Genomic DNA, 13,403 nt, shown 5'->3' with positions numbered 1-13,403 from the left:
GTAATTACTGGCTGAGACAGGAGTGGGTCTGAACAAGTAGATTTGTCAATCAACAGTTCCTAGAAATAGCAGATATTGAGTCAAAAGCAATCAGATTATTGGAACCCTTTGGATCCGTGTGCTTTGTACCAGATGAAAATAAGGCCAGGAATACCCACAGCTTCCCCTGCTGTATTTCTTTATTTATCAGATACAGACCTAATCTGGAAGAAATCTGGTTTAGAGAGTCAATATGTAGTTCACAGATCACTGTGAACCACGAGAGGTTGTTCGCTGGGAAAAATCAAATCCATAAAGTGTGTAAAGATCAAGAAGAGTACCACAAGACCATGAGTCTAAGCTGCCTGCTATGGTGATAGTGTCCACTATTCAGACCCATGAACAGTTTTGAGGAGGAGGCGGTTAATTGAATTTAAGGTTGGTGAAGAGTGCCATAGTTATCCCCAGCAAGTCCTTGGGCAGCAGTGGTGAAAGTTTCTACATGCTGTCCTACCCCTGATTTGGGGCAGAACTACCTCTAGTGCCACAGAAGGTAGTTTAGTCTCCATGGCGCCATTCAGCCTGTAGTCTCACATCTGTGCCCGTGGGCACAGTCATTAGATCAGTCATGACAAACAAGACCAACACGGGCATTTTAGAAGAGAGGTAATCAACTTGCATCATGAGTCAAACAATTATAGATGACAAGATCTTTGCCATCACGGACCTAGCGCGAATGTGAACCAGCAGCCTAAGATGAACGAGTGGCAACTGAGGTAATTAAACTGCATATTTATATTCAATACTTCTAACATCTACGTTTTAACTGCAGTTTTTTACATTAATATAACCATATTGATAAGGCACTTGAACACTTCGTATTTATTAGGGATAGTAGAAAGATTCTTAATAAAGTGTTTTCCTATTGGAAAATGGGATTTCATTTAAAAATACATCAAAATTTTCTATCAGGAAAACCTAAAAGTGTTTCATTTTGGGTTGGGTCGACATTAATCTCTGCACCTACTTGAATCACAGCAGTACTACGTGGGAGATGTAGTTCTGGGTCACTCATGGTCTCTATTCACCCCTAGAGGCCCAGCTCCTCAGATGGACTAACTCTCCCATGATGCACTGCAGTTTCTAGGACTGAGGCACCATTGTGGCTCAGCCACCCGGAGAGATGGGCGAGACCGCAGTGCATCGCAGGAGATGCAGCTCTGGGTCCCTCAGGCATCCATTTCCCCCATGAGCCTTGCTCCTTGACTACATCTCCCACCCATTTCCCAAATATTTCAACATTTCTGAATTGAAGTTTTATTGAACTTTTAATTTTGCAAACGGTTTTGATATTTTATTTTTTCCCTGACATAGGATGAAAACAAGTGTTGCAATATCAGAATTTCCCAAGGGATGAAAATTCCATTTCCCCCCCCGATCAGCTCTAATATTTACATAGTGCTTTATAGTTAATCCAAACCCACTTGTGAGTTAGTGTAGTTGACAGATTGGGAAACAGGAACATAGGAATTCCCATGCAGGATCTAGTACTCGGTCTCTGACTGTGGCTAGCACTAGAGGTTTCAGAGGAAGGTGCAAGAAACCCTGCAACTGGCAGATCTGAGTAAACAGCCCCCCCGGGAAATCTCATCCTAATTCATAACAGAGATTGGCTTAATCCCTGAAAATTGAGGCTTTACATGCCTTCCAATCCCCTTTTTGTTTTTAGTATTAACTAGAACGCTGGATATTTTTGTTATTTTTAAAAATGCCCAATCCATCCTGGATTCTTGCCAAGAGTCATTTGCCAAGGCCACAGAAGGAGCCGATGTCAATGCTTCCATGTCCTGTGCTCAGCCAGCTAGACTTCTGAGAGGCACATTAAACTCAGTTACCGTGGCTCTGGACTCCACAGCTCTATACAGGCTAGACTCCTCCCAGGTACGTACCAAAGACACCTTGAACACTTCCACCCAGAAGTTCTCTTCTCTATGTACAGCCTGCAATGGTGAATGCCCTTGAAGCTCTAATCTGATGTTGCTTTAGCTCCATTTACTGGCTGGCAAAGCATATTCCCTATGGTTAGTGCACATCCCTTGGAACTACTGCTTTTCCTACTTAGGGCAGCAGACAATAGAGATCCAAAGAGCATACATCCCCTCTCCCTGTTTGGTGCATCTCTGGTTAATCCACAGTTAAAACAGTACCAAACAAAACCAAGCATCAATAAAGGAGCACATACCTTGGCGGCTGCGGTGACCTAGGTTTTGGTTTTTCTTTTTCCTTTTCACGTTCCCTCTCTCTGTCCCGGTCTCGATCTCTGTCCCGGTCTCTGTGTTGTCTGTCTTTTTCATCTCTCTTCACTCGCTCCCTCTCTCTCTCCCACTCTTCTTTCCTTCGCTGGCGTTCCTTGTCACGCTCCCGTTCCCTCTCTCGTTCTCTCTCTCTCTGTCGTCGCTCCCGCTCCCGTTCTCTCTCTCGTTCCCGCTCCCGCTCCCGCTGTCGGTTCTCTCTTTCCCTTTCCCGTTCTCTCTCTCTTTCCTTGTATAAACAAAACAAACAAAAAAAAAGACACTTTTACATCACTTCCATGGTTACATCTCCTCACTAATGAAAGTGAGAGGTTTTAAAGTCTCAAATTGGAAACAATTATACTAGCTCGCCAAAGTTACAGCAGGGCATCAGGGGGACAATTGGAGTTTGTGTTTGCCATAATGTTTCAGAATTACTTAGGAGCTGTATAAAGACATAAAACACAGCATCAGGTTCATCTAACTTCACTAAAGGCAACAGAGCCATCAATGATGAACATGGTCCATTATCTAGAAGGCTTCCCTTGAGAAGAAAGTAATATGTATGTGGCTGTTCACCTATCTTAGGTAGACGATCACACTGCCTCACGTTGCTACTTTGACCCATTAGCAATTCCTGAATTTTGCAAATGAGCAGAATATAAAAAAATCGGATGATATAGCACCAAAAATTGCACTGAGGACTGGCCACTTTAAGACTTCCGTGATGTTCAGATTAGAAAAGTGTTATTTGAGTTTACAGGAAAAAAAACAGCTATTGCTGTTCTTTTGTATAACAAATACAGCTGAAAATCTTAGCGTCGGGCAAAATTAATTCTCATTACCAATGTGTCCCAAGGCACTGCAGTCTGTGACCTGGCAACAGGTGCCTATATAGCCTTTGGAATACGGAACGGAAATAAGAATGTTTTCAATGAAAACACTCTGACCTTTCATTCTACAAGCAAGTCGGGCGCAACAATGTAACAAGGAGATTCCCCCTGGATTCTAGCGGCAGACCAGTCAAAGCTGCTGCCTCCCTCATCTCAATGCAAAGTGACCACTGTACGCAACGCCCAGTTATAGTAATGGGCATTACGTTTCTTAAATACCCATTCATCCTGGTGAGAGTTTACTTGTGTACATAACACACACGCCCATATCCATCCGTCTCTTTCTGTCCCAGCGGACAATGCTCACGCAGACTGGTCTTCATTCAAATCCCTCCTTTAGACTCACTTCTTTGCAAGGCCCCCAAACACTACCCCCATCTGTCAAATGCCTTCTCCACCCCCAGATGTAAGTGACAAAGGATACCAAACTAACTCCTTCAGCTGGGTTGTGCCACTAAGTTCTGCCTTATCTAAAAGACACAGTGTGAACTCAGCAGGCTAGGGCCAGTATATTGGTCTTGTTCAGTGCTCTGCACATTACCAGAACTTAAATAAATAATGAATGACTGAATCGTTTTAGAGATTAAGGAAAAGTCTCGTCTACACAGTCTGCCAAAAGAGGAAAAAAATCTAATGCCAACATACGTCCTATATGGTAATTGAAAACAAACGTATGTGAAGTACCTGGAGGAAGAGAGAGTGCAAAGCTTAGGAGAGGGTGCATGTTACCTTACTTACTCGGTAGTTACGATATGGGTCTGGGTCTGTGTATTGCACCCTAAAGTTCTCATATTGCCCACCACGCCAGAACCGTTCTATTTCATAATCGTAATAGGGATCTGTATAGGAATCAAGCCTATATTGAGAAAGGGGAGAAGATTAAACAGGTAAATATCATTTGCACATTAGGAAAATGGTTGCATTTATAAATGAAAACGCTAAGCATATTGACAGGGGAAAATATTCAGAGATTTATTACTGCATAAAATGGTTCACTTATATGTATCTGGGGAGAGGTTCAGAAAGCCTCTAAATATTACAATAAAACAAAACTTAGAAAAGCATGTTCTCATACACATACATAACTCTACAGGTCAAATTCTGCTCTCAGTTCAACTGGGGTGAATCTAGAGTAACTTCATTTGATTTCTACAGAGGCTACTTCGTATATATTTATGTTGGTGTAACAGAGCACAATTCCCCCCCACCCATTTAGAGTTTAGCATATTTTCTCCCCAGTACACATGTGCAACTCCCACTAAGGGAGGTTACCCATGGACATGGAAAGTAGGACAGACCCTGGAGTCTCCTACTGCTGTGCCCGCAGAGGTGATGGGTATATGACATTTGTGAATGTGCCAGGAATAAGCATGTTGGCAGAGCTTTCTAGTGAGAGAAAAATATGCCACATGCAGACACTTTTCTTATGGGGCGAAGAGTCTAAAAGCCACCAGTCCTCTAGTATGCAAAGCTTCCTCTGTTAGAACAGCTTTACTAATACTATCTGGTATCTTTATGGCATGTACCCAATAATAACTCATCCTTGCAAATCAGATGGCAGGGAGCAAGTATTATACTCATTTTAGAGATGAGAAAATGGGTAAAGAGTTTATTTTACTCCAGGGGGAATTCTGCACCACTGTGTACACGCAGAATTCATGTTCCCCAGCAAATTCTTTTTTCTTTTCAGAAAACACCTTCTGCCAGGGAGGTGCTGCAATTACACCTTTCACATACCAGGGGCTGCTGTTGCACCAGAAGAGGGCAGCTGACCCAGGGCCAGCCATGGAGAGAGAGGAAGAGAGGCTGCTTTCCTCACGGTACCCTGTCCGCGAGGCCAGATGAGGAGGCAAGGGATATTGCGGGGGGGGAGAGACGAACAGCACAGGGCACACGGGGCTGCTGGGGGTCATATAGACTGGAGTTCAGAAAGGCATGGGGGAGACAGATTGGGGCAGGGGCACAGGAGCTAGTGGGGTGACAGGGACTGAACAGGAGTGGGGGTGCACTGTCACATAGTAAAAGGGGGGAGAGGAGTGGCTGAGTGGGAGTGCATGGGGACGTGGCAGATGTGCCTGACTGAATGGGAGAGGCTGGGGTCAGCATGGGGGAGGCTCCCCAATTCCCTAACAATTCCTCCTCCTCCCTGCTGCGGAAAAAACCCCGGTTCCATACTTTTCCCAGCCACACCCAACAACCCTCCAGGTTCACTCCCAGACTCCGGCCCAGCAATTACTTCCCTCTCCCTCAACTTCTCCGTTACCCAGACTCCCCCAGCCTTTGCACTGCTTCTGGGGGGTGCAGGAAATGCAGTTCTGTATTGTACTTTAAATTAATTACTACTAAAAGTTCTGCTATAATATGCCTAGCAAGGAATCTATTTGTCAAAAAATATTTCTTGAATCTTTTTTGCTGTTACAGACATACATGCTGACAGATATTTTGCAATAAATTACAAAAATAATTGAAACTGACGTGATTATATTGTGTTATTTTGGCAAATAAGATATACAGAATTTTAAAATATTATGCACCGAATTTTAAATTTTTTAGTGCCGAATTCCCCCCCAGCGTAAGGGTTCAAGTAACTTCCAAGGCCACAGGGGTCAGTGGCAAAGCCAAGATTAGAAATCAAGAGCTCTGTCTTCCAATCCCATACTCAGTTCAGTAGCCCGTACTGAAAGGTAGGAAGGGTAACACCACCACCACCGACACGCCTCGATAGAATATAAGTGGCCAAAAAGCTAGGGCAGAGTGTGATCTGAGTGCTATCCTGGGAGCCAAGTTATTATATGTATTTATTTCAACACTTCTACATAGCTTAAGATTTCCACTTTAAGATGCTGATGACATATAGATAGATAGATATAGAGAGATACCTATCTCATAGAACTGGAAGGGACCCTGAAAGGTCATCGAGTCCAGCCCCCTGCCTTCACTAGCAGGACCAAGTACTGATTTTGCCCCCGAACCCTAAGTGGCCCCCTCAAGGATTGAACTCACAACCCCGGGTTTAGCAGGCCAATGCTCAAACCACTGAGCTATCCCTCCCCCCAAACTTATAATACAGCTCCAAATTACAGGTACCAGGTACTGAATTCAGTTCTAGATTCTTGCACTGCTAGCAGAGAACAGGTTCAGTGACTCATGGTTTTCAGGAACAAAAACAGAAAGGTATTTTAAACTACATCAAGGGAGAAATTGACTTTTCAACCCAGCCCCACCCCAATGTTCTCCACTCCCTTCCCTGTAAGGTATTTATGTAAATTTGTATTTATAGAAACATACACCACTGTTTTGCCTTCTAGGTGTATTTATAAAATTAAGGACATAACTTCAAATTTTATAATCTGCTACCAACAAGTGGCAGCATCCAAAAATGAAAATATATACAAACAATTGATCAGCTGCAGCCAACCTTGTGACAATTGTCTGTAGCCTAAGAAATTTGAAAAAGCAAAACAGAAGAAAATTAAGGGAACATTTTCATTTTTTCACAGAAAATGTTGGTACAGTATTGAAATCAGAAAAAAAACGACTTACCCATAGTTAACATTTTCTTTGACGTCCACCTCCCTATAATTTTTTAAAAGAGAAAAAAAAAATTCATGAACTATTTAGCCATCTTTGAATGTCACAAAACAATCAGGCTATCAACATTATGATCTAAAAATTCAATAGTTAGGATTTGCTGCGATATGTTACTTGGCTCTTGCAATGATTAAGGGCTTAAAAATTGCTGACATTTTCCAACTTAAATGTAATGGCTCAACATACAAAGCTTGCTAAGGAGAAGTTATTTCCTATATCAATCTGGTTACACAGAACTGTTCCTCTTGAATTTCCTGAATGAACTGGATGATCACTTTTTCAGGACTCAATCCATACTAGTTTTATAAATTCTGTTCAACTCTGCTGCACACAAGTAAAATGTTAAACTGACTATGTTTAAGGAGAGTACAAGTGCCTAGCAAAATGGGGCACTGATCTTGATGGGGTCTCTGCTGAGTACTACTGCAATACTGTAAAATAACCACCTGAATACTTGTAGATTTAAGAAGATAGGTTTTACACAATGTTAAAACCCAGGCTGAAATTATCGATCCAGGCTTTGTCTATTTAGAAATTTAAGAATCTGTAATACCTGCATTGTAGTTAACCTGTTAATAATATTAGGGACAACATGTACTGGTTACATATGAAAGTTTTTCAGAATCAAATAGGGGGGCATGGATCAGTGTTCATGTTGTGCTCCCCATCAGTACCCGTCCCGGGCCAGGGAAGCTAACGATCCAACCAGTGGACCAAATTTGGTGATGAATCCTGGTCACATGCCACTTGAGGAACATTGTAGATATGTTTCAGAGTAGCAGCCGTGTTAGTCTGTATCCGCAAAAAGAACAGGAGTACTTGTGGCACCTTAGAGACTAACAAATTTATTAGAGCATAAGCTTTCGTGGGCTACAACCCACTTCTTCGGATGTAGATATGCTAAGGTGAGAATCAAATAAAACCAGGTTACCGAATGACTGATGTTAGCTCTTACTGTATATAGGGAGTTATTGTTCTGCAACTACCTGCAGAATTGGGTGCATGGTCCCTCTCATAGTGAAAATGTGGAAAAGGAATTATGTTTAATTCCAGGGCAAATCTGCGCCTAACAACCAACCAGTTTCATTTCCTCCACAGTCAAACTGGCTGGGACCAAGACTTGGCAAATGCATTCTTATATGGTGTGTGTGTGTGTGTGTGTGTGTACACCAAAGGAACACAAATCACTAGCCCAAACTAACATGACAAATTCAATACGCAACTGGACAATCAAATTGGCATACTAGGCTCTGAAGAAACAAGAGCAAAGTACTCGGAAGGAATAAAGCTAAAAAAGCTTAGAAGGAAAACTGGTTTTGAACTAGGACCAAGTTGAGGCATGCCAAGTAATAGCAGAACCTATGGTTTTTGCTGGCGTGCTTCTGATGTTGTTACATAAATGTGGCTAATCTTCAGAGGGCTGTGTATTTCTACACAATTGGAGCGAAAGGTTAACTGCAAACAGACATGTGGGGATTACTTCCCACTCATCCACTCCAAAAAGCAAGGATGCAAGCACAAAGCCACATCTTACGCTGGATCTCGGACATCTCTAGTGATGCGATAATTCCAGTCCCGGAAAAATTCATTTTCTTTGTCGAATTCACGTTCATCTTCTCCAATGGTCACTGTAAACCGCTTCTCCTCAAAATCAGGCTCTTGTTCTTTTCTCATTGTTGCCTTTTTTAATACCTGTCACAAGGCACAATAAAAGACTTAAGGAAGCAACAAGCTTGAGGCATGGAGGGCAAAGTTCAGCTTACTAATGGCACATCAGCCCCAGTGAGGGACCTGCTTCCTAATTAACCTGTCTCTCTCCTGTTCAATTCTCATGAACAGTTAGGGTTTGGATATCTACTTGAAGCAAGACATGTAATATTTCACTATCCTGTTAGCTCACAAAGATGAATCAAGACAGCCAAATTGATGGGATCACTAAAAGGCTCTCAAGAAAGTTAAACCCACAGCTTCCTAGCTGAACAAAACGGGGTTCACCCTGCCAGCACCACAGGAAACAGCAGAGAGGCGATGGCACACTGTACCAGCTTGAAAACAGTTCTGCTGTATTGGCGGGTTGACTCCGGTGTCCTGGGCCCTGCTCAGGAGCGATCTCCACTGGCTAGTGCTGATGGGAGAAAGAGCTGGAAACCAGCTCTTCTTGACCAGAGGATTGCCATGTTATATCACACAAAGGTGACTGCTGGGTTAAACACACAAAACAGACTCCCCCAAAGAAAAAAGGATAAAGTTACACATCCCACCAAAAGGTTCAAAGTTAGTGTCATGGAAACATCTTACAAATCAGACTGAAAGTAGCGGCTACGCCCTCGGACTCTTCTTAACCGTCTCCACCGAGCAGAGAGGAGAGACCACTGAGAAACTGAAAGTCATTCCCAGAGGCTTTGACTATATTGTCCTTCTGCCACCAATGATACCCATAGGCTGACTTTGAGCGAAAGAAGTTATTGTAGTTCTTAAAGAACACTTTACCTCTTTAGCATGCCGGAGTCCTCTCTCCCAGGCACTTTCTGTTGGAGGGTCTGGAGGGGGTGGGGGCAAAATTTCATCAACTACAGGCGCACCCTGTTAGGAAAATGAGAAGGAAAGGGAAAAAGACACAGGCTGATATTAGAACTAGTTGGAAAATTGTGCTTTGTGAACGTTTGCGAATATCCAGGCGAAACATCAGCAGGGCACACTTGAAAAGTTATTGCCATTTACTAGAGGTTGTAAAAAGCGCCTTCTTAAAATGTATGCATCCCACAAGAACATTTGATTTTGCTAAGTTAACGGCCCAAATTTAACACATCCGTCATCGCCTGCAATGTATCTGCAGATCTAAACAAGCAAAAAACACAGAAGCCGCAAATGCAAAGCGATGTTTTCATACCCAAGGGTTTGCTGGCATCAGTGGGTGAGGGCCAATGGGAGGAGCACCATTGGGTGAGAAAGGGTCTGGTTTGGAGATCAAGGAGTAGTTCCCTTTGTCGTTCACACCAGGATGGATAAACCTACAGTTCATTCCCCAAGTACAGTGACCTGTGAAAAAGCACAGAAATCTCATTCAAACGCTGCACAGAACAGTTAAACACCTGGAAGCTCTGGTATCTTGTTCTGCTCCAGAACTATCTGAAGTCTTCCAGGAGAGAACATCTCGGATTTTCAGAGACATGACCTTTCTGCTTCCCACCTTGGTTCACAGTCACTTACTTTCAGGGCACCCAGCAAAGTCTTTTTGCCTGGGCTTTCCCTGAGAGATGAATTCAGTTGGGATCACGGGTGAGCGAAAACCCGAGACACTTACTCTGGTAGGGTGGGAGGGCTGTCTATGTGGGTAGTGATCCAGAGAGTTTTGTGTGCACTTTTATAAGTAAAAAGTGCTTAGAGCATAGTTAGGAACTTTTATAGCTCAAAACTAAATAACCCATCAGGAAGTTTAAAGGCATCAGTCTGAGTTACATACACAGGCCGATGGCGGGGAGGAAAAATATAACTCAAGCTCCTCTAATAGCTGATTCTGCACAGGAGCAGGAGAAACATTCTCAGGGGGCCAGAGACAAAATTTAATATCAGCTCCTCTGAAAGTCCACCTATGATGCTGCAGTGGGTTAGCTGAAGTTATCGTACCCATGGGGAACTCAGATGTTTGTAATGCAATATGGATATGGCCTAGTTCCTGGTCTGAATTTAGCTCAGGTTAGTAGGTAACAGAACTTGCTTTTCCATTTAGCTGCTCACACAAAATCATTTGATGGACCTTCAGTAGAGATCCTGACAGGTGTCTGTGTCACACAACCACCACTATAACTGCAACCTTGATTGGCAGTCTCAGCATTAGCGATTAAACGTTAATGGGACACAGAAATTTAACTACCTTCTCACCCCTAAAGGTGGTTCCTTCAAGTTAAGGTGGAGACACATTGGCAGGACAACACACAAAGGAAAGTTACATTGACACTGCCTGTGTTGTATCAATTCTGTGCTAAAGGGGCATTCAGTCTCCAAGGCTGTCCATTGCCAAGACACTAAGTTAACTGTGAGCTTTTATATGCGATCAAAGATAACACTGAGTAAGTTAACCTGAGGCATTTGGTACTTTCATGTTTTCTAAGAGGGTTAGTGTGCCCCCTTCAGGAACTTTATAAAACTGACTTCACTCATTAAGAAAGGATAGTATATTTCCAGTAGGGCTGTCAAGCGATTTAAAAAATTGTGATTAATCGCACTGTTAAACAATAATAGAATACCATTTATTTAAATATTTTGGATGTTTTCTACATTTTCAAATATACTGATTTCAATTACAACACAAAATACAAAGTGTACAGTGCTCACTTTATATTTATTTTTGATTACAAGTATTTGCACTGTAAAAAAACAAAAGAAATAGTATTTTTCAATTCACCTAACACAAGTAGTGCAATTTCTTTAGCATGAAAGTTGAACTTACAAATGTAGAATTATGTACAAAAGAAACTGCATTCAAAAATAAAACAGTGTAAAATTGTAGAGCCTGCAAGTTCACCCAGTCCTACTTTTTGTTCAACCGATCGCTCAGACAAACAAGTTTGTTTACATTTGCAGGAGATAATGCTGCCCACTTCTTGTTTACGTCACCTGAAAGTGAGAACAGGCATTCTCATGGCACTGTTGTAGCCGGCATCACAAGATATTTATGTGCCAGATGTGCTAAAGATTCACATGTCCCTTCATACTTCAGGCACCATTCCGGGGGATATGCATCTATGCTAATGATGGGTTCTGCTTGATAACAGTCCAAAACAGAGCGGACTGATGCATGTTCATGTTCATTATCTGAGTCAGATGCCACCAGCAGAAGGTTGATTTTCCTTTTTGGTGATTCGGGTTCTGTAGTTTCTGGAGCGGAGTGTTGCTCTTTTAAGACTTCTGGAAGCATGCTCCCTACCTTATCCCTCTCAGATTTTGGAAGGCACTTCAGATTCTTAAACCTTGGGTTGAGTGCTGTAGCTATCTTTAGAAATCTCATATTGGTACCTTCTTTGTGTTTTGGCAAATCTGCAGTGAAAGTGTCCTTAAAACGAACAACATGTTCTGGATCATCATCTGAGACTGCTATAAAATGAAATGTATGGCAGAATGCGGGTAAAATAGAGCAGGGGATGTACAATTCTCCCCCCAAGCAGTTTAGTCACAAATTTAATTAACACATTTTTTTTTAAACAAGCATCATCAGCATGGAAACATGTCCTCTAGAATGGTGGACAAAGGGGCATACGAATGTTTAGCATATTTGGCACGTAAATACCTTGCATTGCCAGCTAAGTGCCATGTGAACATCTGTTCTCACTTTCAGGTGACATTGTAAACAAGAAGCGGGCAGCATTATCTCCTGTAAATGTAAACAAACTTGTTTGTCTTAACGACTGGCTGAACAAGAAGTAGGACTGAGTGGACTTGTAGGCTCTGAAGTTTTACATTGTTTTGTTTTTGAGTGCAGTAATGTAACAAAAAAATATATCTACATTTGTAAGGTACACTTTCACGACAAAGAGATTGTACTACAGCAGGGGTCGGCAACGTTCGGCACGCAGCTCGCCAGGGTAAGCACCCTAGCGGGCCGGGCCAGTTTATTTACCTGCTGACGCGGCAGGTTCGGCCGATCACGGCCCCCACTCGCCGCGGTTCGCCGTCCCAGGCCAATGGGGGCAGCGGGAAGCGGCACGGGCCGAGGGATGGGCTGGCCGTGGCTTCCCGCCGCCCCCATTGGCCCGGGATGGCGAACCGCGGCGAGTGGGGGCCGCGATCGGCCGAACCTGCCACGTCAGCAGGTAAATAAACTGGCCCGGCCCGCCAGGGTGCTTACCCTGGCAAGCTGCGTGCCGAACGTTGCCGACCCTTGTACTACAGTACTCGTATGAGGTGAATTGAAAAATACTATTTATTTTATCATTTTTACAGTGCAAATATTTGTAATAAAAATATACACTTTGATTTCGATTACAACACAGAATACAATATATATAAAAAAGTAGAAAAACATCCAAAATATTTAATAAATTTAAATTGGTATTCTATTGTTTAACAGTGCAATTAAAACTGCGATTAATCATGATTAATTTTTTTAATCGCAATTCATTTTTTTGAGTTAATTGAGTGAGTTAACTGTGATTAATCGACAGCCCTAATTTCCAGTAAATGTATAAAGGATTTGAAAGTTGAATGCTGGGACCATTAATAAGAATCTACACAGACCATATTTTATTTCTTATTGAAATATGTCAAGTGCAAGAGTTACTCTGGCAAGTAAGAGGCTCTTGTGCATGTGGTCGAATGGCTACGAATTACGTGTTCCACTAGGATGGGTATAAACACACATTATTTCACAGAATCAGTTATATTTATCAAAATGGACTGATGTGGCCACACGACATGACACTTTGCAATTAATTCCTGAGAGAGACCAGAGACTAGAATTGGAGCATCGGAGGTCCCACAATGATGCTTTTAGCTTGGCTCCTAGACAGCAATATTTCTATAGATCTCCTGTACCGGGGAAGACAGAGAGGAAATCAAGGTCACCCAAACAAAGCTGAAATCAAAGGAATGTATCTTTGGCAAAAGAGCTTGACGTAATTCAATCTGAATTTTCACACACTGAGATAAGGGC

General features: G+C 42.5%; 1 protein-coding gene across 1 annotated transcript in view; it reads right to left on the bottom strand.

Moving 5' to 3' along the window:
• Positions 1 to 13,403, bottom strand: part of LOC113409640 (zinc finger CCCH domain-containing protein 18-like) — a 60,396-nt gene that overhangs the window by 27,532 nt on the left and 19,461 nt on the right. The window contains exons 4-9 of the mRNA XM_026663785.2: positions 9,645 to 9,793; positions 9,245 to 9,337; positions 8,289 to 8,446; positions 6,707 to 6,739; positions 3,902 to 4,019; positions 2,222 to 2,520 (exon numbers count right to left, since the gene is read on the bottom strand). Of these exons, the coding sequence (XP_026519570.1) occupies positions 2,222 to 2,520; positions 3,902 to 4,019; positions 6,707 to 6,739; positions 8,289 to 8,446; positions 9,245 to 9,337; positions 9,645 to 9,793 (850 nt within the window). The remainder of the gene's footprint in view (positions 1 to 2,221; positions 2,521 to 3,901; positions 4,020 to 6,706; positions 6,740 to 8,288; positions 8,447 to 9,244; positions 9,338 to 9,644; positions 9,794 to 13,403) is intronic.

The sequence above is a fragment of the Terrapene carolina genome, unplaced genomic scaffold, assembly GCF_002925995.2.
Source record: "Terrapene carolina triunguis isolate 2854851 unplaced genomic scaffold, T_m_triunguis-2.0 Scaffold33911, whole genome shotgun sequence".
Taxonomy (NCBI): Eukaryota; Metazoa; Chordata; order Testudines; family Emydidae; genus Terrapene; species Terrapene triunguis.
This window is presented reverse-complemented; position numbering and strand designations above follow the sequence as displayed.